The sequence below is a fragment of the Drosophila gunungcola genome, assembly GCF_025200985.1.
Source record: "Drosophila gunungcola strain Sukarami chromosome 2R unlocalized genomic scaffold, Dgunungcola_SK_2 000004F, whole genome shotgun sequence".
Lineage (NCBI taxonomy): Eukaryota > Metazoa > Arthropoda > Insecta > Diptera > Drosophilidae > Drosophila > Drosophila gunungcola.
Window position 1 is genome coordinate 1,325,042 of NW_026453167.1, and position 26,570 is coordinate 1,351,611.

A 26,570-nucleotide genomic window follows, 5' to 3' on the forward strand; every position below is an offset into this window, starting at 1 on the left:
CTGTAAAATTGGCTTAGAGATGGGAAATGTCAACTGCTCCTCGTCCATAAAACATGGCAGCTTCATTATAAAGCACACAAAGGGAAAAACCTATCAAATTTATCAGATCAAATTGTATAACGAATTCGGAAAATAACAGTTTTTCAAAAGTGTGTAGGATAGCAAAAACCGAAAATAATCGTTCCTTGAGATTTTTATTTTTAAGTTTATAAAGGTCACAAATGAAGAACCTTTTTAACTTCATCCCCAATTTCAAGCCAATCGCCAAATTTAAATAGAAAAAAAAAGGAAGTCTTATACATTTAGACAAACTGGACAAATAGATAAATAGGATTTACCAACCATAGATTGTTCTCTGTGTACACTCTTTATTGGGCAATAACTGGCGGGCTTACTGCTGCTGTCCTAGCGGATTGTCCAGCCAGGGATAGACGGCCGGGCACTTGTCGCACACGCTCATGTAGCGCTCCTCGCCGGTGGACATCTTCTGGACGCGGCACTGGACCGCCCGGCACTCCGCCTCCGGCAATTCGGGACAGTCCTTGAACGGAGCTCCGAGCACGGGCCTCTTCACGTACTCCAGCATCCGCGAAATGCCGGTGAAATACACATCCGGGTAGGTAATCAGGTGGTTGATGAATCTGCAGTGGTTCAAAAAGAGAAAGGGGAAATATTATGGGGAGGGATTCCTGACAAAATAAAAGCGTTAAAGTATTTTTAAATTTTTTTGGTAAAGTAAAGTGAATTACAAGAATTTCTCAGTTCAATATACTGTAATATACTCTAAACCCAACTTTACTCACTTTTTGAAGGCGCCAAAGTAGTTGCGACCCCGCGAAAACCAAGCGGCATGCAGATACATTCCGAAGGGGGCCCGACTGCCGAGATAGTGCCTGTTGAAGTTGTCCAGCATCCAGTAAAACAGCTCGTCCACGTCGTCCTCCGGCGGATACACACAGGCGTCGATCATGGAGCAGCTGTAGCCCTCGGTGTCTGTCCACGTAACCATGGGATTGACCCACAGTCCGGGTATCGAGGCCTGCGGACAGGGACCGATCTGGCAGTCCTGGTTCGACTTGAAGTCCAGGGTGTAGGGCCACATGGCAGGGTCCTTGAACTGCTGCGTGGGCCAGGAACTGTCGTAGCTCAGGCCCAGGCGACGGGCTGCCACGAAGGTGTTGTTGCCCGAGATCTGGAGGAAGGGCAGTCGCATTCCCTGCACCCTCTTGGGATCCACCTTGGCGAAGGCCTCCAGCATTTTCAACTGCGCTCCGAACTCGCGCTCCACGGTGGCCACATCCGCCGATCGCCAGTAGTCCGTGCCATCGCCATGGGTCACCGAGTGCAGGGCAATCTCGTGACCCGCCCTATAGAGGGCATTCACCCGCACATAATCCGTGTACTCGTGCGACAGGAAGAAGGTTCCGGCTGCCTCACAGCCATCCGGATTAACCAGTCCCTCGAAGAGCAGCTCGTACTGGGCGTAGTTCACGGCATTCACGGCATCATCGAAAGTAATCGTCACGAACTATGGTGAACAAAAAGTCAGAAAATTAAGCCCATTTTAGTTTCAACTTAATAAAACTTTAAAATTTTTCTTAAAATATATATACATTGTAATGGCATCGAAAGAGAAATACGTAGTTTAGAATCCAAAAATTAACTTTTAAAGTTGTTTAATGCTTTCTAGAAATATCATACCATTATCTGTTTGATGAAAGTAATCTTTGGTGCTTAAAATAACCAAAAATTTAAGGTTTGAAGTTTTGTTTTTTAAGCAGTTGAAAGTGAAATGTCGAACAAAAATAAAAGAAGTAAAATTGGAAAACTTTTTCTATTATCGCCTAGGGAATATCGCATTTTCCCTTAAACTTAGAAATAATAAATTGTAATGATATTAAGACTGTGTTTCATCGTTTTGAAAAATATGAATTTCTATTTTGATGAAAAATATCGGCTATTAAAGGATTTGTTTTCTTCACTAACCCTATAAAAGTGTATATAGTCGTAGGTAAGAAAAACTTTTTAGATGACAAACCACCAAATGTAAAAAACTCTCCCCTTTTCACCTGCGGAATCTCGTTTTCTTTTCCCTGAAACTTGGATCTGGGCAGAACTGCATCGGAGCAGCGGCAATCGGGCAGCTTGCAGTTGGCCGCCTTGCAGGATTCGGCGAGTGGCAGGATCGCCTCCTTTTGCTTGTTTTTCTTCGACTTGGACTTGGATTTGGCTTGGCCGCCGAGGGCGAGGGCCAGAAGGAGACCCAGAACTAGCAAGGTCGAGTACTTCATGCCGGGCAATCAAACTCAATGCTCAGCCAGCGATGCTCAATGGGCCTCTTATAACCTTCAACAAAGTTGATATCTTATCAGTCGATTGGGGCTCCAAATATGATTTGCTTGTTCGACACTGGGTGTGTCTTTGGATGGATGGGTGGGTGGGGTTCCCTCGAGTGACCTTGCTCCATCCGCAGAGCACTCCAATGGAGCAAACCAAAATAGACAAAACTTTCAATTATAGACATGCCAACGATCGGAGTGGCCAAAGTTTGGCTCATTAGCATAACCAAAGAACTTGGCAGCTGAGATTTGCCTGAAGTTGAAGTGGAAAACTTTTCACACTTTTGGCCGGAGATCGCAATCTCAATCGATGGGCTCAGACTGCAGTCCAAATTATGGCAGACCCCTTCCTGCACTCTCAGCCACTCTCCCAGAAATGCACTTCAAATCGTAAACAAGTGCTTCAGAAAGTTTCTACAACAGCTTTGCACTCAAAAACAAAGCAGCAAGCCCCATTCCTGGCAAAATCACAGTGGTGGTTTCTTCAAATCCCCGTCGACAGAGGCAAAAAGTCAATACAAGATTGAGGGAAAATCTGCAAGTATTCCGGGGGGAAAAGACTTTCTCTGCCTGATTATTTGGCGAGCCCACCCCGAATGCGATTTGGTCACGTTCCGGGGCGTTACCAACTCGATGGAGGAGCCTCAAACGTGGCCAAAACGAACTGGAGAGCCAGCCAACCGCCAGCCAGCCGAAAGGAGCCTCGGAAAAGCGGGTGGAAAAGTGGGGGAAAGGCCCCAAAGCATTCGGCTCCGTTGTAGGGGCAATGCAACATGTTTGAGTGAGTTCGATGGTAGGGTTTTTCGTAGTACATCCATCCTTAGCTTTCCATGCTAATGAAGATTGAGACTACTTTATTGAAACCTGATTGACAGCGAGGTGAACATGGCTCCTCGTTCATCATCGCTCATTAGGAAGGGCACTATGCGAAGGCGTTGGAGTGTGAAATCAAAGGGAAAGCCCCACCCCAAGCGACACATGTGGCCTAATCAAACCGCCTCACGTGACCAAAAACTGCTCTAAAATGCAAATTTCTCGAGGCCAATAAAAATGTTACTCATATGCGTGGAAGATTTCCCAAGTGCCAAAGGCAAAGAGAAAATTCGCACGCACGTCTGAAGCTGAAAACTATTAGGGGTGGCGGTTTCTGCTTTCTACCTCCTTGTGACGCCGTCTGTTTGCCAATTTTCGCGATAATCACACAACTAATTTGCATAGCACTGAGACCAGCAAATCTAGGCTAATCAAATCAGCCCAAACGAACAAACGCAAAATGCGAGCATATTCATGGCACAAGTATATACTGGTTTTATTTCCTATGCTCTATTTGAGAAGGATAGGACAATTTGGAGATTGATTTTGGTTTTTTAGTAGTTGAGTATTCAAAACTTTAGAATAAATGTGATATGATATTTCCTACACTTAATTCCTATTAAAATGTTGCATAGTATTATATCAAATACTCAATGTTTTTAATGACTTTCTCTTTATAAGTACACTAACAAAAAAATGGAATAGAAAAACTAAATGTGAGACTATTGAATTGAATATTTTTTATTTAATATTTAAATTAAATATTAAATCATAATGTTTAAGACAATGAACATTGTATTAAATGATTTAATATTCAAATATTTTAATTAATGTGTAAAATAATGGATTTAAAATATATCATATTTGATTTAAATGACTTTTGTTTAAATTAAATATGGTTGACCTATTTACTACTACTACTACTACTTTACTACAAATTTAAAACTACTGTTTACTACTTTTTACCAGAGTGTCTAAACTTATATTAATATAACTTCGTTTCGTTATTAGAAAAATAGCATAAAATCAACGAACAAAGTTTTGCTTTAAGTAGAGCATTGAAAATTCACCAGTGGTTGTTTCATTTCAACCACCACCCGCCAGAGATCTTCAATCTTATGATAGCCTTCCATCCATCTGTTATTGCTTTGATGGGACTATGCAAATCTCGGCTTACAATTTTGTTCGCCTCTGCTGACATGGCCTGGCATTACATTTCAAATAATTTCGGTTGAGTAGGAAGAGACATTCAGGGGAAGCAGCAAAATTACAAAAAAGAAATAGTCAAAATTCCAAATTACCCAAGGATGAGGCACATTAAGCGGGGAGATGGCGGAAAAGTTGTGGTGCGGGATTCACCAGACAATTGGGATGCTGTGAGGTCAGCGAGGTTTTTCGGGAATTTGCAGGAAAATGAGGTGCGAACAATGCACTATTTGGGCCTGGCTTACGTGGTTTTGGCCCGTCGCCCACGTTTGCAATTGAAGGTTCCATTGGCCACCCAAAACTACGAGGACGGAGCGAATTGGGGAGCGGGCGAGCAGGGAGGCTTTGCCCTCCAGTTGGTGTTCACCTGCCCCTCGAACTATCCTTTGGAGGTGCCGCAGGTGGAGATCGTCGAGAAGCGCAACATCAGCGAGTCGCTGGAGCAGGCCCTCCACTTGGAGATCAGCCAGACCTTGGAGCAGCACCTGGGCCTCCAGATGATAGTGCCCGTGGTCAGCCGGCTGCAAATGATGCTGAACAAGGAGATGAGGAGGCAGCCGACTCGGGAATGAGGTCACCATTGTGGCTATTATTGCCAGATCCTGTGCGTGTTTGTCCTTAAGCTCTTTCTCACCTCGTTTCGTGCAAAACCAAATTTATTAATTTATTATTTATAATTCCATCATCGGGAAGATTCTCAATAAATTTAAACTTTTCATATAATTCCAAAAATCGGTATTCTAAGCAACGGTCTCTTTTTCCCCTTTTTTAATTAAAGAAAAATATTTTAACTATATACGATTTTTACGTGAAATCCAAAATTTTTATAAATTTGAACCACAAATATTGAGGGCAAAGAAGTTTAAAAGTTCTAGGTTACTTTTCTGTCATTTAAATAAAATGAAAATTAACTGAAAAATCTATTTAACAATTTCAAACCAATTTTAAGCGCAGATTTGTAGAAATTTAGGCAACAATCCACAAAGACATTTATTTAATAGCTAAGCAGAGAATTTTCCTAATCGATTCATGAAATTGAATGATTCATTAATTGTTTTTAAAAAGCAGGAGTCAACATATATAGCACCGTATCACCACAAGAGTAAACAAAGCGTATTAATAATCTCGTCACATATATTTTGTAAAACTAGTGTCTAATGGAGTCATCGGGCTGCGCTTCAATCCCTGGCCCAGTTGCTCACAACTTGGAGCCGACGTGGATTGCCAGCACTCCGTCGAGCTCGGAGGTACCGATGTAGATGCTGGCGCGTCCGTCGGATCCCACGGAGACGCTCTTTCCGGTGCAGGAGGAGCCGATCTTGTCGCCCGAGATCACGTCGCAGTAGGTGCCGGCGGGCAGTCCCGTCTGCAGGGAGCTGTTCAGGTCGTAGTTGTCGTTGTTGAAGGCCACGAAGCCCCTGCTGCCGCGGCTGAAGGCGATCTGGTTGCTGCCGTTGTCCCACCAGTTCTGGATGCCGTCGGATCCCACTGCGTTCCTGAAGGCCACCATGCTGTAGATCTGGCGCCAGCGGTGCTCGCACACCCACCCGCCGCCGCAGGAGAGGTCGCTGTTGAAGATGGGCGAGGCGATGTTGTGGCCGTCGGTGGTCGGGGGTCCCTGGTCCGTGTTCGAGAAGGAGAAGGAGGACATCACGCGCGGGGTGCCGAAGGGGTGCGCCAGCATGAAGGCGGAGGCCATCTTGTACTGCTTGGGCACCTTGTGGGTGAGCACGTCGGCGCCTCCGGCTCCATGACCACGCTGGTTGTCGTGGTTGTCAACGAAGACCAGGGAGCGGTCGGAGGCGGCGAAGCCCCAGGCGGTGCCCCAGTTCACCAGGTACCGCAGCTGGTCCTTGCCGCGGAAGACCTTTCCGATGGAGTCCGAGTGGCGGAACTCGGTGATGGCGCCCAGGCCGGTGTACTCCGACTTGCTGATGGCCTCGCCGCCCATGTCGATGACCTCCTGCGCGATGTAGGCCCTGGCTCCCGAGGCGAAGCCGTGGTCCGTGTTCAGGTTCTTGAGGCGGCCGTAGATGGCGCCCAGGTCCGCCGGCCACATGTGCTTGGCGGCGTCCACCCGGAAGCCGGCCACTCCGAGGTCGATGAGGTGGTTCAGGAACTCGGCCACCTTCTCCTGCACGTAGGAGTTGCCCTGGTTGAGGTCGCGCAGGCCGACCAGCTCGCAGTTGCGCACCTGGTTGGCGTCGTTGTAGTTTTTGATGGCGCACGTGGGGTTAAAGTCCAGCGAGGAGTAGGGCACTGCGGGGTAGCTCTTGCTGCTGGGGGTGGCTGTGCTGCCCCCAGTGCCGTAGGTGCCTCCGTCGGCGGCCATGTGGTTGAAGATCACGTCCACGTAGATGCGCACTCCCGCCGAGTTGCAGCGCCTGACCATGCTGGCGAACTGCTCCTCGTTTCCGGAGCGGGTGACCAGCTTGTAGGAGATGGGCTGGTACCGCTCCCACCAGGGGCGGGTGTCCTTCACGGCGTTCTCGTTAACGGGGGATACCTGTTAGGGGATGTCTCTCATTCAGGAGTCCTTTCAGGGGGAAACTAGTGCCACACTCACCTGCACTCCGGCAAAGCCATTGGGACCCAGGAAGTTCTCGCACTCGGCGGCGATGTCGTCCCACTTCCACTCGAAGAGGTGCACCATGCCACTGCGCCCGGAGGCGTAGTTGGGGTCGAACTGCCCATTGGCCACCGCCAGAAGGACGAGGCACGCAAGACTCTTTAGCAGGAACATGCTGGTTGTTGGTGGAAGCGTACTTTCACTCTGATTGGAAGTCCCTCCATGGAGCTCTTTATATACGGGCGAATAGTATAGTGATTTGTAACTGGAGGAGATCTTATCGCCCCCCAAGGCACTACGTTCTCGTGCACTGCGCTGATTAAGACTTGATTAAAAAATCTTATCAGCATTATTGAAAGACCTATTGACTGGGGGCTTATTATAATAACGTTGTATTGGGTAAACATCGGGACTGTCCATTCTGGCTATATCTGCCTCAATTGGGGATTTATGGGCCACTTAACTTCCGTGCCACTGGAAGTATGTCCAGAGTGACCTTTGACCCTAGTAGTCAGATTCCTTAAAGAAAACCAAAAGCAATCTTGTGATGGAAAGCAAATGCGCTATACCGCTCTGGATAGCAAGTTTGCATTTGGTTTTCTTTGAGATCTTAATTCCAGATCGCCAAATTGGGGTATAGTTTGACCTAACTATTTAAACACCCAAATGCAAAAGTATCATATATTTTTTACTGTCGATAATGCATAAATCTGGTTTCAATTATAATTATCTAATTGTTAAATATATTTTTTATTTATTTTTTTGTTAATTGTAAATGCTGGTATAGTTTATAAAACTAAGGCTAACATAGGGGACATAGAACTAGCCTTCGACTGTTATTGTTTTCCAGATAGAATTTATTTAAATATATATGGATATACTTTGTAAATATACGTTTATTTTAAATGTACATTTCTTGTAGTCGTTAGGACTAAAATTCAAATTTCTATTAAATATATTTGTGAATTGGTAAATACCTTTTATTATTTCAATTTATGATTGGCTTATCTAGGTTGCTAGATTTTTGTTAAATATAAAATAAATCGTACCAAGTGTTAAAAGATAATGTCCGTTTGTGGTCGAGGCAAATTCATTTATTGCGGCTGCCGAAATATCTTTTGATTAGCCGAGGAAATGGCATTGGTTGTGGGCCATAAGAATCCAGGTCATGTAGCCCGCGTATAAATCCCGGCAAATTCATGCATGACCCATAAAAGCAACCGGAGCACTCCGGTACTCCACGAACATATTTCCTATTTATGACTGCAACTTTTCGGTCGGTTCGGGTGGGGTGTAAAAATTTCAACACGCTTACACAAAAATTGCCAATTAAGCGCATTTATGACTGCAACGCGGCGAGAGAATGTGTGTGGCATGCAGCTAGGCGGGGTTGGGTAGGGGTCACCACCCCCTGTTTTGGGGTCACCACTCCTCAGCACTCCCCCAGTGGAAACAGTGTCTGGCCCATAAACATCCTTAATGCGAGGACGTGTGCACTCCGAAGACGCTCGTCGGATTATTAAGAAACAATGAAGCCGGTACGTCGCTAGAAGCCATAAAAGCGGACACATAACGCCCGCTTTATGGCGCAAGTTAAAACCGGAAACTAAATAGTTGACACCGCGCGGACATTGACCATCCGATGCGGATGCGGATGAGGATAGGTATAAGGCGGAACTTAAGGGGGGCGGGAACACTCGTAAAGCTCGGGTCAATGACGAAAACATAATTTGTAATTTGAATTTGCTCCGTGTTCGAGCATAAGCAATGAGCTTGGTAAAATGTCCTTCGTTGTTGTCCTTTGGGTATCACGGATTCCGCTCGCGTTTCGGTTATGGCACATATAATTCATCGGGTTTTGTGATTGCTGCTGTACGAAGGGATCTTAAATTGCAACGACAGACAAACATCTCCAAGGGGTAGCTCAGTCTTCATAAAGCAGTACCTGTTTCAAACATGAAAAAAAAAGTATTTAAACAAAAAGGCACGTAAAACACTTTGTGTAAAGCAACTAGTGTGTTTAAATCCTACAAATAGTTCTATATAACCTTATACTTCGTACATAATTGGTTTAAAAATGGACTTGGTTTAAGTGTAAAGGATTATTTTTTGAAGTTATATGCAAATTGTTGAATTGTCCGTTTACTAAACACAAAACATGTATTGTGGCTAGAACTTCAAAAAAAAGTCGATTTGAACAAAGCTTAAGAAGTCGCAGTCCACTCTTTAAAAACATTTTTTTTTATTAAAAACATTTAACTTAAAGGCAGTGCCATGTTCAACAATCTAAAGGTCAAGTTTTCAAGAGTATAATAATAATAATAATTTTTTAAATTGGGTGAATGTGTGTGATTTATTTTTATATAACAAAATAAAATATTTAAGAAAGATTAAAAAATCATTCGAATTAATTATACTACTTGCAAGATGCTAGTTTCTAAAATGCGTTAATCTCTAGCAATTCGGAACAGACCACTTATAAGCTCGTGGATTTCTTCTCTTCCTCCCTGCCGTCTTAGGCCAAATGAATCCACAATTAACTGGGCAATGAATTGCCCACATAAACCCCACCCCCAGATGGGATTCAGCCTATATTAAAAAGTGTCTACATGGGTGGTTACTTGGTCTCGGGTTAAGCTATTGGCTTTGGGGGGACGGGATACCTTCGTCTTTGGCTGATTTATGCGCTTATCACGCAGGCGTCGCCGCTTTTATGTCCCTGACGTTGCCGTCTGTCGGCCATAAATGTCCTGGCCCTAGTCCTGCTCGCAAATTTGCCATTTTAATGCTCCTCCGACTGCGAATACTCGGCCAGCGCTTTTCAATTCCTCGGCACACATACCTGCGAAATGGCTTAGGCTCATCCTTCGCCCTTCGTGACAGTTTTTCATTACGCACAAATCCTTCGGGCATACACAGTCACATTAAAAAAGGATGTTGCCTAAGAGCCAAAAGCGAAAAAACATGAAAAACAGGAAAAACAGCAAAGACAGGGGGATGTGTAAGCAAACAGGGAGCTGAGACTGCTGCAGTCTTAGGAATTTCATAAAAATCGTTGCTGGCTTATCGCAGCTTTAAGATGTCTGCATGTCCTGCGGGTGCTGCTCGCATGTCCTTTGCCCTGCGACACTTTCAAAGTGACATTATGCAACTTTGAGCGGCGGCAACAAGAACTGCAGCTATCTAAATTACCCAGAGACATCCGGCATGGCAGGACGCTTCTCTACCTTCCTCCGTGCTCTATGCTCTGTGCTCTATGCTCAAGGATCAACAGGAAGCGCCCCCAAGGAGTCTGACTAGCTCCATGTGTTGCACTTTGCCTTCTCTTTTTTTTTGGCTTCCTATTTTCCTTATTTCATTTGGCACTGCGACAGGAAGGAAGTGTGAGCATGCAAAGTTAAAAGAGAAGAGGTCCTGCATAGACGGAGATAAGTTGAGCAGCAGTCGCCAATTAATGCGTCCTACTGCACGTGTTGGCATTCCGCCACTCCACACTTCACACTCCAGAGTCCAAAGTCCATAGTCCAGAATCCGGAGGATCAAGTGGCCGCCAGTCAAGGCCAAAAGTCACGTATTCCTGCGTGAGTTACGAGCGTTGGAGCCTGATTTCGGGTCGAACACGGTGAGATACTTGGTTAAAGCGACTAAGAAATGGCTCAAGTTTAAAAATTTAATTGGTTAAGTAAATCAGACGTAAGCTAAAGAATTAAAACAAAAAACATTAGAAATTGTAAATTACGGAAAATTATTACTTAACTACACACAAAAAAAAAATTTTAGTTTGGAAGACAACAGACACTGTTAAAGTAGAAGTATTAATTAAATTCTAAATAATATAACCTATACTTTTTCGTTTTATTTCTATACAACTGTATGAAGTCTATGGCCTTTTATGGCAATGAAAAATCTAGAACAAATATTTTTATATATATTCTTTGTTGCTGTAAAACTTCCTATTAGTATATCAATATTTATACATCTAATGTAAAAGATGTTGAACAATTACGTTCTCATAGTTCCAGTGAAATATTTGAGCGCATCGTTATTAATAAAGCTCAAAGTTGGACTCAGTTATTACGTATTTTCAGATAATATGCAATAATTTATAAAATTCAAAATTCATAGTTCACAGTGGACACGCTTTCAGCAGCCTGAAAGTCAAGAGGCCAATAAATCGCCAACCCCCCTGATATCAGAGGAATCCATTGTCCAATGAATGCTTGATAGAGAAATAAACAAAATAAGCCTGCTAACTAATCATCTGCGAAAAACCAGCTCCTGTCTACCCGTCTGACCGAAATGTCGATAAGGCAAACTAATCGCGAATCGCGTCGCATTCTTAAAAAAGAGCCCCTAAGGGGGCGATTAGATCTCACGCAGTCACAAATCACTCACCAAGAATTAGCAGCAGTGGAGTCAACATCCACTATATAAAGAGCTCCGTGGAGGGACTTCCAATCAGAGTGAAAGTACGCTTCCACCAACAACCAGCATGTTCCTGCTAAAGAGTCTTGCGTGCCTCGTCCTTCTGGCGGTGGCCAATGGCCAGTTCGACCCCAACTACGCCTCCGGGCGCAGTGGCATGGTGCACCTCTTCGAGTGGAAGTGGGACGACATCGCCGCCGAGTGCGAGAACTTCCTGGGTCCCAATGGCTTTGCCGGAGTGCAGGTGAGTGTGGCACTAGTTTCCCCCTGAAAGGACTCCTGAATGAGAGACATCCCCTAACAGGTATCCCCCGTTAACGAGAACGCCGTGAAGGACACCCGCCCCTGGTGGGAGCGGTACCAGCCCATCTCCTACAAGCTGGTCACCCGCTCCGGAAACGAGGAGCAGTTCGCCAGCATGGTCAGGCGCTGCAACTCGGCGGGAGTGCGCATCTACGTGGACGTGATCTTCAACCACATGGCCGCCGACGGAGGCACCTACGGCACTGGGGGCAGCACGGCCACCCCCAGCAGCAAGAGCTACCCCGCAGTGCCCTACTCCTCGCTGGACTTTAACCCCACGTGCGCCATCAAAAACTACAACGACGCCAACCAGGTGCGCAACTGCGAGCTGGTCGGCCTGCGCGACCTCAACCAGGGCAACTCCTACGTGCAGGAGAAGGTGGCCGAGTTCCTGAACCACCTCATCGACCTCGGAGTGGCCGGCTTCCGGGTGGACGCCGCCAAGCACATGTGGCCGGCGGACCTGGGCGCCATCTACGGCCGCCTCAAGAACCTGAACACGGACCACGGCTTCGCCTCGGGAGCCAGGGCCTACATCGCGCAGGAGGTCATCGACATGGGCGGCGAGGCCATCAGCAAGTCGGAGTACACCGGCCTGGGCGCCATCACCGAGTTCCGCCACTCGGACTCCATCGGAAAGGTCTTCCGCGGCAAGGACCAGCTGCGGTACCTGGTGAACTGGGGCACCGCCTGGGGCTTCGCCGCCTCCGACCGCTCCCTGGTCTTCGTTGACAACCACGACAACCAGCGTGGTCATGGAGCCGGAGGCGCCGACGTGCTCACCCACAAGGTGCCCAAGCAGTACAAGATGGCCTCCGCCTTCATGCTGGCGCACCCCTTCGGCACCCCGCGCGTGATGTCCTCCTTCTCCTTCTCGAACACGGACCAGGGACCCCCGACCACCGACGGCCACAACATCGCCTCGCCCATCTTCAACAGCGACCTCTCCTGCGGCGGCGGGTGGGTGTGCGAGCACCGCTGGCGCCAGATCTACAGCATGGTGGCCTTCAGGAACGCAGTGGGATCCGACGGCATCCAGAACTGGTGGGACAACGGCAGCAACCAGATCGCCTTCAGCCGCGGCAGCAGGGGCTTCGTGGCCTTCAACAACGACAACTACGACCTGAACAGCTCCCTGCAGACGGGACTGCCCGCCGGCACCTACTGCGACGTGATCTCGGGCGACAAGATCGGCTCCTCCTGCACCGGAAAGAGCGTCTCCGTGGGATCCGACGGACGCGCCAGCATCTACATCGGTACCTCCGAGCTCGACGGAGTGCTGGCAATCCACGTCGGCTCCAAGTTGTGAGCAACGTCCAGCCCGTTCTCTCCATTAAGATTACTAACTTTTAACAAATACATGTGACGAGATTATTAACCAGCGTTGTTTACTCTTGGGGTGATACAGTCCTATATACATATATAGTCGACTGCTTTTTAAAACCATTGATTCGATTTCATGAATCGAGTAGGAAAATTCTCAGCTTATTAATAGAACAATAATTTTGAAAACTTAATGGCTTGAGGTTTCAATACATACTTATCTGCGCTTAAATGTGAACATTTGATTGCGATTAGTTTTTCTTGAACTTGTAGAACTGTTAAACTTATGACTGTTTTTTACAGATATCCAATTTTAAAAAGGTTTGTGTTTAAGATTTGAGAAAGCCTCCGTAAAAATGTTGGTTTTGTAATTTTGGATTGATTTTTGCAAAAAATGGCTTTGCAGAAAAGTGATTTAAAAGCAGCTGTCTAAGACCATGACGTTTCTAACATAGATCCAATTTCGAAAAGGTTGGAGGTTTATATTGTTGGTTTATTTTAATGTGGTGAGCCATCGGATCTAAACCTTGAAAAGACTTGGACTTTTATTATGAATATGTCATATTAAAAGAGAAGATGGCTTTCAACAGGTTTTGTGCGAATTTGAATATTGATTGTTGATTTTAGCCATACATAAATCAGACCCCATCCTCCCCGTGCAGCACCCCTTTGGACCATACAGAGGGACTTGAGAATGACTCGTAGGCTGGTGGTGCAAATTGAAGCCGTCCGGGATGTTCGTGTCCTGGAAGAAGAGGCCAAGGCACGCACCAAGTTAAGTCCGTATCCCCACACCCTGCGGCGGATTCTATTAAAATTGCCTGTCATTGCCGTTGCCGGCATCGTTATTGTCCGCTCCTTGGATCCTGGATGCTGGATGCTGGATGCTGGATCCTGGCTTCTTATTTTTGGAATGAGGATGGCAATGGCAGACATGCTTAGTCCCTTGGACTGCGACGTTGGCGACGTTGTCTTCTGGCAGGACCATTATTCTTCAACAACGTGCATTATATTATCCTTTGGCTGAAGGCATTTGTATGCTGGTCCCGGGCGCGAATTGCATTTGGGATCGGGTGGTTTCGGCTGCCTCCTGGCTGATTTCTGGGCGGGGATGTGGATGGGGATGTGGATCCTGGTGGCCTTTCAGCTGTCGTCAGTGCAATTTGTATTGCCGCCCGTCGGTGGCGTCTGTGTAACTTGTTTTTTATTGGTTTTCTCGTTTTAAATTTCAATTTGGCGTCCTGTAAGCAAGATGTATGTACACGGCCTGAGCGGTTCCTCCAGCCAATCCCCAATTCCCAACCTCCAATCCCCTCCAGAAACGCTCTGCATTTGCTGTTTTCGCAGAGCATATGTTGACGCGTCAGGTACGCCAACGATGGGCGATTTATTTGCGTCAGCATGCCATGCTGACAGTTTCAAGGTTTCAAGCTGCGTTTTGTTGTCCCAACTGCTAACTAAACTGTCATTCAGCTGGAGTTACCGTTACCGTAACCTCTTCCTATTTCAATTACACTCAGGGAAAAATGTTATTAAATTATAAGACCGCCTTGTACCTCCTAACCCTTGATTTCCCAAAAAAAAAATTAAATTTTACATTAACCACAAGTTTGAGTCCCTGGCAAATCTAATATTATATATTGTTTAATTCCTAGGCTCGATAGCTGAAACAACACTCACGGAAAAATATTAAACAATAAATATTAAAATATAATACCGCTGTGAAAATCCTATAAAAAGTTACATTTTACAGTAACCGCAAATAAAATGAATTTGTTGTTTCCTGAGCTTGATAACTGGTATTGTCGATGAAACTGTTACCTTTTTCAGTTTCGATTACACTCAAGAACATAATATTTCCTTAAATATAAGATCACTGAAAACTTTTTCCCTTAAATTTCCAGTCTTAACCAATAAAACCACTAGCTTACTCAGCTCAATCATAGACGTTTACCGCCAAAATGCAACAATTTATAATAAGCACAAATTCAAATCTCTGGCCTATAAAATGTATTTTTTACTTTCCAGGCTTAGTAATCCCTACATGGCTCCGCATTTTTTCAGTGCCAGGTTATTATGCCATTAGGGGTTAGGGGGTTGGCACATTTTACACCGCATTTAACCCAAAACATGCCACTTAACGGACGGCATTTATCAATGGGAGAGTGGGTATTTACCCCAGCCCTACGTGATTCACCGCCCCCGCATTATCAGGCATCAGGAGGAAACCTCATACTTGAACGTGCTAGCCTCCCATCTCCCCAATGCCACCCCTTCAATTTTCCCACCCACATATGACGCTGCACTCTGTGCGATTATCGAGCGTTTCCGTTTCCGCTGCTCGCCTCGTCCTGTGGCTTCAGGCCATGCCCCGAAAATTACATGCCTTTGTTTTTTATCTAATGCCGGGGCGGCATTATGCCTAACCCGGGGTCTTAAGGGTCTCCATCTCCCTCTTCACTGCACTCCATTCCCATGCCCATTTTGCGGAACGTGTCCTGGAACTCTCCTTGGGATTCAGATGCGCAATTCGATCTTTTATCAGTTGTCATCGTCGGCAAATTCACACATTCGCATGGGCATATTTCGCGCTGCTTGATTTGTGCCACCGAAACCGGCACAGTGGGATGAAATACAATTTTTTTGGATCAAAAAACAAGGAAAAAAAATCCATTATTGAAAAAAATTAAATTAAAAAGTAATAATAATTATATTTAATCCATAACGTACTTCAATAATGATTGGGGAATACAGTTTGTAAACTAATTTGTATCTTATTACTCGAATCGACCTTTCACTGGACTTATATAAAATAAAAGTTTTAGATAAAAAAAAATATATTGATCTTAAATTTAATCATGGCCAAAGATTAATATATGTATATATATTAAGCAAAAACCTAAACAATTCAAATTTCTTTAAGGGTAAGTTCGAACCCACTGTTAACCATCCGATTACCCCAACTCCCGACCCCAAGAGCACATTGTTTCACGTGCCATTTCGCAGCTGAAATTTGAACTTTTTCAAGCACCCGGAGCAAAAGAACTAAACGAATTCGCAAATCGCAAATCGCAAATCCGGAGACGAGGCGGCAAATGTTGGACGGATGGATGAAGATGTGTGCTGGATGCGTGCCTAAGTGTTGTGCTGCATTTACATGGGATGGCCATGCGAAACACAATTGTGGGGGAGATAAAGGAATATACTCGCATGTAGATGGATATAGTCGATGGATTGGGGACAACAACTGGCGTTGAGGCGTGAATTGGATACGCACAAATCCAATGGAGCAGTGGATGTGTGGGCATATTAAGCAAAAATTAGCAACAGTTGTGGCCTGTAGTATCCCAGTATTCCGGGGATATGTCAAGTTAATTTAATGTACCATGAAGGGGGGTGGGGAAGGGCAGGATATATCTTCCAGTGCCATCTGTGGCGCCCAGCCATCAGCCAGCCATCATGTGTTGCCCGCCTACGTGCAATAATTTGTGCAATTACTTGGCAAATTCGTTCGACGTCCTCCCAGTCCTGGCGACGTGCCCCGAAACAAATTCAAATAAATTATGCCCCTGGCATTCTACAATTCTATTGCCAAAAAATTCTCCTTTTTCCACACTTTTTTGCGTTTGCGTTGTTCGAAATTATGCATTTAGTTTAAAAAACATGTGGAGCGTGTGGGAACAAACTACGTGAGGGGCATAGACAAAAAATTAAAAGCATCTCGAGAGCCATTGGCCCAGAAATATTGAAAAAGCAAAGAGAGCTGCTTCGTTGTAATTTTTCAGCTCTGCGACTTTTTGGCTCATCAAAATGTCAAACCGTTTACATACACGTCACTTTTGTGACAACTACTTGACAGACATTAATACACTTAAGCTGCCTGTTAGGAACACGGGCATTATCCTTTATCCTTGGTATATCCTTGCTGTATAGTACACCCAGTACATACTTTATCCCTTGAGTAAACGACAAGCGGATGCGATGGCGGCATGCCAACATAAATGACATAATATAATAAACCAACAGCGAGCTCATATATGAAGGAAGATGGGAAAATAGCGACCAAAATTTGCTTAGACAGCAACTCGAAGTGGAGGGAAATTCGTAAATTCTTCAACCCCCGCAGCCAGATGTCAAGAGAGTCGCGTTTTATTTTTTGTGCCCTTTTAACAAATTGCTTTTGTGCAAATTTTGTCACATCCCAAGCACAAACACCAATACACCCCACACACACACCCAAGGACTTGCAGATGGAGCCAGATGGGACAAACACCCATCCACCCATGTCCTGCTTAACTTCATTAGTGCATTTTTGCTTTTGTTATTATTTTGGCCAGCTCTTTGAACTTGCAACAAATTTGCCAGGCCAGTTTTCCCTTCCCAATATAATTTCTTTTGCCATCGTTTGACCGGATAATCAGGCCATGTAATGTGGGAAATCAGTTTCTGATTTGCCTTAATTCGAAGGCGGTCGTACAGTGGTTCTGGAGAGTACGGAAATGATTTAATTATTTTATTTTTATTGTATGCCGACTTTTGAGAGGATTTACTAATGTGTATAGCATACTTTCAGGACCAGAGACAAAGAAAAAGTGTAATTTTTGAGCTGCTTCAATAAATTTAAAACTTATACTTTCACCAATTTCTCTCTACCAGTTATAAAAAAGAAATTAAGAAATTAATTTTTAAATTCATTTACCAACCCGCTGATATACAAATTCTTATTAATTTTGATTTATTTACTCACAAAAATTAGTATCACTTTTTTTAATAAATGATTAATATGTTTCTAACCCGATAAATTCTGTTTAGGATGGCAGACTGAATAGCAAATGTTGTTGTTCATGTTTGTAAATTGTGACTAAATTCACAATCTCTTTGAAACTAAGTAAAAAAAGCAGAGTCACATCGAAAAGAGATAGATAAAAAATAATTACATTATTCTGTCTAGCCAGATTTTATAGAAATGTTTTTATTTTAATTTAAATAATATTAGAATGTTTTTGTAATCCTTGATTACTTAATGTTCTTTTGTAAATGCTGACATCATTTTAATAAAATTTGTATAGGCTGTGATATCACAATCTCTATGAAATTCAGTAAACAAGAAAAAAAAAACAAAACGAGGCAGATAAAAAATTAATCATATTATATTGCCTAACCAGATTTTATAGAACTGTTTGTATTTAAATTTAAATAATATTTTAATATATTTTTGTAAGACTTGTCATCCACTTATTTAAATTTGTATTTTCTTTACTTCTATGTAAGACTCAACATATTTTAAAACCACACAAACTTATTTTAACATACTCGGAGAAGACATCATTGCCTTGAGCAGTTCATATTCACATCCTTGGGCATGGTTCATTAGATTTCCGTAGACCGTGACTTGGCTTCTTCGGTGAGTCTCCTGCGTTGAGCAGTCATAAATTCTAAATAAATAGATTTGTCATACATTTTTCGGTGGCTGCCACACACACACACACTGTCACTGTACGAAAGTGCCTTGTGTGGCAGGCGAAAAAGATGAAGAGCTATTTACATTTCGTTGCAACAAGGCAACGAGGACAACAGGACTGGATGGGACTTGGCCGCTGCAAAGGCAATTTATCATGGGAAAACTTGTCAGGCGACTGCAGCAAGCTCATTTTACGCTCGGACAAGCAGCGGAGACACAAAATGGAACGTAAGGACTACGAAATAACTTAGCTTTATTTTAGATATCTACGATCTAGTTGTGTGTGAGTTGGTATGGGAAATAGGACATGTTTTTGCACTACAAGTACTGCCAAATTAGCCAGATGGCCAGGATTACGCCAAGCACCAGATCCATGGGCAGGCTGAAGGTGTTTCTTCGGGCGTGCTCATTCCGTGCGATCTCGATGATTTTGTGGGTGGCCTGGAGCCACTGTTTCACAACAGCCGCCTCCGCAGCCACAAAGGAGTACTCCTCCCGCTTCCCACTGGCATTGGCACTGGCTCCACCCTCCTGCTGCTTCACCAACAGATTGATAATCTTATTGGCATTGGCCGAACTCGAATCCAGTGGCCTCTGCAGTTCCACATTCTCCCAGTTGAAGTGCTGCCGGTAGGCCAACCGCTTCTTGCGCACCTCTGTGCAAACCAGGGAGCGGTCGAACAGGAACACCTTAGAGCGGTACTTTTTCCGGGTGGGAAAGTGCTGGGCATCGAACTCCGTCGACCGACGGAAATTCCCCATCTGCTGGAGGTCCAACTGGAAAAGAAAATAACAAAATTTTAGGCTGCTAATATATAGACAATCAAAAGTTAAACCTAAAAATAATTTTTATTGTTACGTTACTATTGGGTATAAAAAATTCTTAGTAAGATGAGTTTGAAATTATCAAAATAAAACTTATGTGGCTTAAAAGTAGGGGTTAGGCTTAGAACCTTCTGTGTAGTAATGAAACTAAAAAGTATAAGGGGTTATATTATTTAGTACTGAATTAATACTTATTCTTTAAGACAGTAGTCTGTGGTTTATTTTCAAGACAAAATTATTAAAACTATACCATATACTATAAGTTTTTTCGTGTTTGACTAAAGTCACAATCTACTTAAAGTTCCGTAAACAAGGCAAAGCAAATTCATATAAACAATTCACAAAGGTAGCAAATTTTAATATAAGCAAACCTAAGTAACAAAGATATAAATCAAATCATATCTTTCCCTTTTTATCTTAAAGCAAAAGCTTTAATTTCTATTACGCTTTATCTATCTATCTTTGGGATTCCAAACCCTTCAAAAAAACCGCAAGTGACCTGTAAAATTGAGTCACTACGAGGGATATTAAAATGTACTAAGCAATATGGCAGTATTTTATTTAAAATTATTTTTGATGTTAAATACTTTGTTGAAAAATGTGACATATGACTTTTAAAATAAATGCAAGTTATAAAATAAATTGAATAACTTATTACTTTTCTTAAAGAAGATAATTTAGGTTTATGAAATATGCTTAATATGTTGAAAATATTTCTATAAAGTTACTTCCTGGATTACCCACCTCATTGAGCTCCTCGATATTGGGGATCTCCTCGGCCTGATTAACCACATCTAGAGCGCGTCGCATTCGCGTCTCCAGTTTGCAAACGGCAGTCAGCACAGGTTTGCAACTAATTCCACTTTTGTAGAACTCCTGGAATATGCAAAAAATATTAATCAAAATCTATACATATTAAATAAAAACCACCTACCGATATGAATTGCTGCAGAAGCAATGGATATCTGGTCAGTCTTTGGATGGGCTGAACTAGGAAGCTGTCGATGCCCAGCTTGTCTTTTATTAATGTTTGATATGTCTGAATGGGTTTAAAAACATTATAATTAAACAATTATTAGATATATAAAAGGGTGCTCACCTGCAACCACAGTCGATTATCTTGGCGCAGTTGCATTGAAGATTTCTTGCCCATGGTGAAGCTCACATAGCAGTAAAAGCGATTTTTCTGAAAAATACAAAAAAAACAGCAGGATTTATCTTAACCCCATGTTAACCTTACCGAAACTTGGAAAACCTTTGTGTCTGGCCATGTGCTTCGGTCTCACACATGGTATATAAATATATATATATATATATATTTCGTTATACAAACACATGCGAGGTTTGCCTGGTGGCGAAATCATAATTTCTTAAGCATTTAAGTCACGTAACTCCGGACTTGGCAAAGCCAAAAATTTTGAATTCCTGTCGCTATCTGTGTGGCCAATGCCAATGCAAATGCAAATGTTTTCCCAAACCGAAACTAGTGCAAACTGCAAAGAAAATTGCTTGTCTAACGATTTCCTTTCCATTTTAATTTCATTAGCTCCGCCCGGCTGCGGAATCAGAGCTCGAAGTTCTGCATTTAGATGATATGATAATCATCTCCCTGCGGGCTGAGCCATAATATTTCTCTTTCCCTCCGAATCCAGCCCTGAGCTCTGGGTTTTGCATGTCTAATGCGATTTAGTCGGACAAATGACTGCCTTAAACAATTGTCGCCTCGTCTGAAAGCGGGCAAAAGGTGACAATCTATAGTTTTGCATATTGCGAAATATTCTTTGGTGGGCGGGCATTTTATTAGCATCAAATTCCTATCCACAGTGCATTCCACCTAACTAAGTAATTTGTTATGGGTGAAAAGTGTGGACTATTTATAGTTTACACTAGTTTTTTTTACTTTTTATTTTAAAGCGACAGCTGGTATATTCGAATTGAAACCATTATATCACTTACTAATTTGTACAGCTGTAGTCAATATATTAGTAGTAAACGAAAAAATGAGTTCTTGGGACATTTTATTTAACTTTAATAACAGCTGAAAAAATGTATAAAATATATAGGTTCACTGAGTTTTCGAATTTTACAAATTTTATTTAAAAAAGAATGTCAGCTTGGTTTATAGAGGATATTGTTATTGCTTTTTATTTTTAAACGATTGTTGGCGTATACAACTTTAATTAAATTTAAATTCATTGGCCAATTTAAACAGCTGCACTCAAAATAACAGTAATCATAACATTTATTTTATATAATAGCTGAATAAATAAATAAATTTGCAACGAGTATTAAAACTTTAAAGATTTTGTTTAAAGAAAATTTCAGCAAGCTTAATAGGTTGTTAAACGGTTACTGGTACATACAAATTGAAGCCATTAAGTTGTTCGCCAAATTGAACAGCTGTATTTTGAGGTAACAACATTAAAAAAAAATACATTGAATAATAAATTTTCTTCTAAGCTTAGTATACAAAATTTTTAAGGTTTTTTTTAAATGAACAAATGTTAATGAGCTACACTATATTGGCAAAAATCAAATTAGATTTATGGTAATTATATTTAATTTGTATAAAACAAATACATGATGTGTGTATTTCAAAATTTCCTTTTATTTTATGATGAAATATTAGTGATTAGCACTCTTAGCCTACTCAAGTAGTATTATTATTCTTTTGAACACATCTGTATAAATAAATTTTATAGCCGTCAGAGGCTTCCCCATCAAAATCATCTTGGTTTGTTTATTTGGCAGCAATCGTCTTCTAGAATTCAGATCGCCAAATCGATTGCATCAATCTGAAATTACCCAACCCCTTGTACCACTCAAATAGCCATCCGAATGTGGTAAAACTTTTAATTGATTTCGCGATTGTGGTTGATTCGATTTGATGGTGAGAAGTCTGATCGACACGCTTGTCATTTCATGTTTTTGGCCTTTTAAAGCCGATTAATAAATAAAGGCGACTCTATTTATGGTTGCTTCTTCTGGCATTCGTGGGCTTTCAAGACCAAAAACTAATTCAAAATCTCCGGCTGAGCAAGGTCCAAACATTAATCAATAGTAGGCCTTTTCAGCCGCAACATCAATTGATGTCCGAACTAATCGATTTGGCAATTGCATGTGAAAAGCCCCATTAATTTGCAAACGACGACGAGTCTGAGAGGAAATCCATAACATCGGTTTATATTTATCAACAAGTTGTGTGTGCGCGTCTTTTGTTTATACATCATGCTGCCAAAACTTGGCAGGGAAAAGTAAAATTTTAGAAAATATGTATAAACAAATCTTGAACATTTTTATGATATATTTAGCCAAATTTTCGCTTAACTCTGGTCCTCTGACTCAAAAATGTTTGTTTGGTTTGGGGCAAAAAAAAAAAGAATGCAAAGTGGTTGTTGCGGGAAAAAAGGAAGCAAAAATAAGAGCATAAATCAGAGCCCAGGGGCTTAGCATGTCTGTCGAACATTAAGATGCCAAATCCTCCGGGCGCTCAACAAGAATGTTACCTGCTTTGCAAACTGACAAACATTTTTTCCGCTTACTGTACTCCTTGCTTAATTTATATTCGGGATTTCTGGGAACTTGGAAATGACATAAGAGAATTGCGACCGACGAAGAATTCCACAGGCCACAGGCCTCAGACAATTTCAATTTAAATTGATCATTTGCGTTGTCAACACTCAACTCGACATGGCCACATGGCCACTCTCTAGTGGCCCGAAAAATCATTCCGAAACGAGTACTTTTAACGAGATGATTTGGGTATTCCTATAGCTTTAGCTATAGCTATAATTGTTGACTCTCCCCACGAGAACCGATGACGTCAGCTGCCGGCAAATGAAACCCCAGCCCAGACATAAAATACATTCAAAATAGTGTCTGTTTGCTTTGGCAATTTCCAACTGATTTTCGTAACTGAGTGCGAGTATTTGTGCCTGAGTGTGTGTGCATTTATTTCTGTTATTTTGGCTGATTACTTCAATCTTATCAGGGGACTTCACTAAGCCAGCCCATTCGTCATTCTGCAAATGATCTGGGGGGTAAATATTTCTTGTGAAAACCATTAATTCATTTTATACAAGACACGCTGCGGCATATGAATGAATTTGGTGACACACTTGTAGCCAGGTGTGAGCAAAAATATAATACACAAAATTAAATTAAAAAAAAAACCAATTATCAATTTAAATTCTGACAGAGTTTGCATAACCCACATCGAGCTTCATTTGCATTAAGACACGAGGCTCAGGCTTAAAAATAATAAAAGTCAAAATGCCTAACAAAGCAAAAGGTAATAAAGAAACGAGACACCATCGCAGGTGTCAAGTTGGCACAAGAAAAAAATATTAACTCCGCTGTGTGTAAATATTTGAGGTTGAAATTAGGCACTTAGGAAGACAAAAGAATTTTGATAGATGAGATGTCGGAACCTGTCCAACGGCTACTTGGCTAAACGACACGATTTTGGCTAATGAACCCATCCCACGCAGTGCTTGTTTTACCCCCTCGTTGCGTACATCTCAACTCACCTCAAATTGTATGGCAAACTCATCGAATAGACCTTTGAGATCCCGCTGGTTGCGCAACATGAGTGGCAGAATCTCCTGCTCATGAAGTTCCAGAATCTCCTCAATATTTCCCAGCAGCAATTTCTGCTTCGCTTCGCCACTTAGTCCTTCGGGCAGATCCTCCACATCCTTCAGCTTGCCATAGTTCACCAGCCCCTTCCTCAGGTTATTCACATAGTTCACTTCCGTCTGGATGAGCTCGTCAATTATGAAACTGATCTTCTTGGAGGCATAGATTTCGGTTTGATCGCAGGGAAACAGATTCTCCAGCGACAATGTATCCTCATCCTCGTGGCTGGACAAATTGTAGGTCAAGTTCAAAGGTTAGTTACATAACCAATTACCATTTAACTGCTAATAAGGGTGAGTTACTTGTGTAGTACTTACTACTCATCGCCCAGGGTCTCGAAACTGAGCGTGTGCGAGGGAAAATAGTGGAAGCCATTGTGTGTTCGGTATGTTGGGGATGAGTTCGCTGCAGTTGTTGAACAGGTGTTGATGGAACCCAATGAGATGCCGCTGGAAAACAGAACAGTACGAAAACAGGAGAACAACAAGCCGTGAATGAGGAACACTTGAAAGTGTGCTGCGCATAATAGCATGCAAATATGAAAATGAAATAAAAACGTGAACATGTGTACCTCTCTAATTGAAAGCCTGAAATCTCTAATTTCTTTAAAGTCTGGCAATTTTTCAAAGTTATTTTCTGCCCTTTTTTATTTAGTTTTTATGACCAATTTTTAGGTGGATAGACAAGAGTTATCAAAAAGTACAAATATAAGAAAACAAAAAAATTTAGCATATACCTTTAAATACTTCTTTAATTGGAAGTCCGGCAATTTTTTAATAATTATTATCAGCGCCACACAGCTTTCAAAAGTGTTTTTGGGTAAAGTCACAAGACCTATCACAAAAACGTTAATATTTTAATATACTAAATAAGTTTAATTCTTCTTTATATTGGTTTTAAATTTGTTTCCTAAATGTGTCTTTAATCATGCGTTTTGCCACAACATTTAACTTTTTTTTTTAACTTTTAAAGTTTTATACATTTTTTATACAAATCAAATTTTAAAGGGAAAATACTTGTATATTTATTTATATAATTTAAAACAAGTTATATATAACTTATATTAAGTGGTATCTGTTATCGACTGCCTAGGAAAAGACCTCAAATATAAAGTGCAAGCTTAAGTACAAAGCATAAACAAAATATTTATGACGAAATATTGGGGACCCCAATTACGATTTAGATAAACCACTTCCTCCGTAAAAAACTTTAGTATACGTAAAATGCTTTGATAAGTTCCTTCCTGTGCAAAAAATCTAGAACCTTTAAGTTAAAAATACTTTAGGGTAAATTATCTTGGTAACATGTTTATAATGCATGTCACGAACTCAGCCACTCCCGACAACAATTACCGTGAAAAGGCTTAAATATAACCGGGGCGTATACGTTATCTTATCACGTATACGCACTGTAAGTGCTGTGAAACAAGCCAAAGGTCGGACATTCAATAATGGACAATAAATTCGATGGAAAAACAGTGAGCAGCTGTCAGATGGAGAGGCACGTTCAAACAAAACAGTGGTAAACAGTGGGTTAGGGCTCAGCTATCTACCTACCTATCGTTATCCAGCAGACTTATTTGCTTCTCCAACTTGCCGTTGACCGATGCAGGCGATTTCGGAGGAGTGGTTGCTATAAGTGAACTCTGCGACTCCAGTGGGGGACATTCTTTCACACAGGCTTTATCTACCACATCGATCGACTTCGTTTTATCCGCATTATCGTCGAGTATATGCAAATAAACGTTGAGCACTTGCACTAGAAATATCACAAGAAATGTCAGCGCCACCGAAATCACATCGAACCAATTTAAGGTTACTGTTGTCAACTCCATAATAGTTGATTTTGTTTTGTTCACAGCTTTCTATAGACTTAACCGCCGACGAATTCGACGCATATCGATGGCAAAACGAGTACTATATATGGCCAACAAATATTCCGAAACCGATCCGCAACGAATCAAACGCAAAACTCGACTAAGCAAAATTTCCTCTGAGCATTGGCAAAGTGTGTGAAAAAGCTTTTAAAGCTCGTACTCGATCGTTCTCTCTTCTTCAGATTCTCTTATAAAAATAAACAGATAAATATCAAAAGCTATATAGATGACCACGCGTCGAACACTTTGTTTGTAAACATCAAAAAACAATTGAAAACTGTGAAAACCATTTCAATTTCTGGTCTGGCATTGGAAATTCTATAGGCTAACAATGTCTGTATTACTTTTGCTTTCATCATGGCTATAATGCCACTTAATCGTTTATGGCTCTCCATATTTGCATATCAATTAGTGGGGGCAATAACTGTTATTATGGCCGAATCCTATAGTTAGTTTGCCTTGAACTTTTGTGGGGCAAGCAAACTGGTTGGCTTTTGTTTTGGTTTATCGGGTTTGGGCACTATCCAAATTGAGTTATAAATCACAAATGGCATAGTTATTGTGCAGAAACACAAAAATCTGAATGCATTTCCCTCTTATATAACTCATTTAACGTTTAAGCGTACGAGCACTAAATTCTAAAGTGATGATCTCATACAGATAATTGTCATTTGCATTTGCGAATTTCACAAGTCAAATTGTTTACATTTTATTGGCTTTATCATTTATACAATTGATTTGTAAAACAATTGAAATCAAAAGAATTCCCTGATGAGGCTACAAAAAACACAG

General features: G+C 42.0%; 6 protein-coding genes across 7 annotated transcripts in view; 2 read left to right on the forward strand and 4 right to left on the reverse strand.

Moving 5' to 3' along the window:
• Positions 1–26,570, reverse strand: part of LOC128253694 (uncharacterized) — a 111,565-nt gene that overhangs the window by 84,663 nt on the left and 332 nt on the right. The gene's annotated exons all lie outside the window — the stretch shown is intronic.
• Positions 332–2,316, reverse strand: LOC128253677 (chitin deacetylase 7). The gene is made up of 3 exons (XM_052982278.1): positions 2,070–2,316; positions 804–1,528; positions 332–641 (listed from the first exon to the last, which is right to left on the reverse strand). The coding sequence occupies exons 1-3, from the start codon at positions 2,289–2,291 to the stop codon at positions 392–394; spliced, it is 1,197 nt and encodes a 398-aa protein (XP_052838238.1). The 5' UTR covers positions 2,292–2,316; the 3' UTR covers positions 332–391.
• Positions 4,344–5,044, forward strand: LOC128253686 (uncharacterized). Its single transcript, XM_052982291.1, has one exon. It carries the CDS (start codon positions 4,460–4,462, stop codon positions 4,928–4,930), a length of 471 nt encoding a protein of 156 aa, XP_052838251.1. The 5' UTR covers positions 4,344–4,459; the 3' UTR covers positions 4,931–5,044.
• Positions 5,475–7,133, reverse strand: LOC128253674 (alpha-amylase A). The gene is made up of 2 exons (XM_052982273.1): positions 6,925–7,133; positions 5,475–6,864 (listed from the first exon to the last, which is right to left on the reverse strand). Exons 1-2 carry the CDS (start codon positions 7,099–7,101, stop codon positions 5,557–5,559), a joined length of 1,485 nt encoding a protein of 494 aa, XP_052838233.1. The 5' UTR covers positions 7,102–7,133; the 3' UTR covers positions 5,475–5,556.
• Positions 11,366–13,033, forward strand: LOC128253673 (alpha-amylase A). Its single transcript, XM_052982272.1, has 2 exons — positions 11,366–11,596; positions 11,657–13,033. The coding sequence occupies exons 1-2, from the start codon at positions 11,420–11,422 to the stop codon at positions 12,962–12,964; spliced, it is 1,485 nt and encodes a 494-aa protein (XP_052838232.1). The 5' UTR covers positions 11,366–11,419; the 3' UTR covers positions 12,965–13,033.
• Positions 18,669–25,883, reverse strand: LOC128253672 (kalirin). Of its 2 annotated transcripts, XM_052982270.1 has the most exons (7): positions 25,459–25,883; positions 24,220–24,351; positions 23,794–24,127; positions 20,364–20,450; positions 20,199–20,303; positions 20,009–20,140; positions 18,669–19,216 (listed from the first exon to the last, which is right to left on the reverse strand). In XM_052982270.1, the coding sequence occupies exons 1-7, from the start codon at positions 25,734–25,736 to the stop codon at positions 18,758–18,760; spliced, it is 1,527 nt and encodes a 508-aa protein (XP_052838230.1). In that variant the 5' UTR covers positions 25,737–25,883; the 3' UTR covers positions 18,669–18,757. The 2 variants fall into 2 exon arrangements, with proteins under 2 accessions (XP_052838230.1, XP_052838231.1); XM_052982271.1 differs by lacking the exon at positions 24,220–24,351.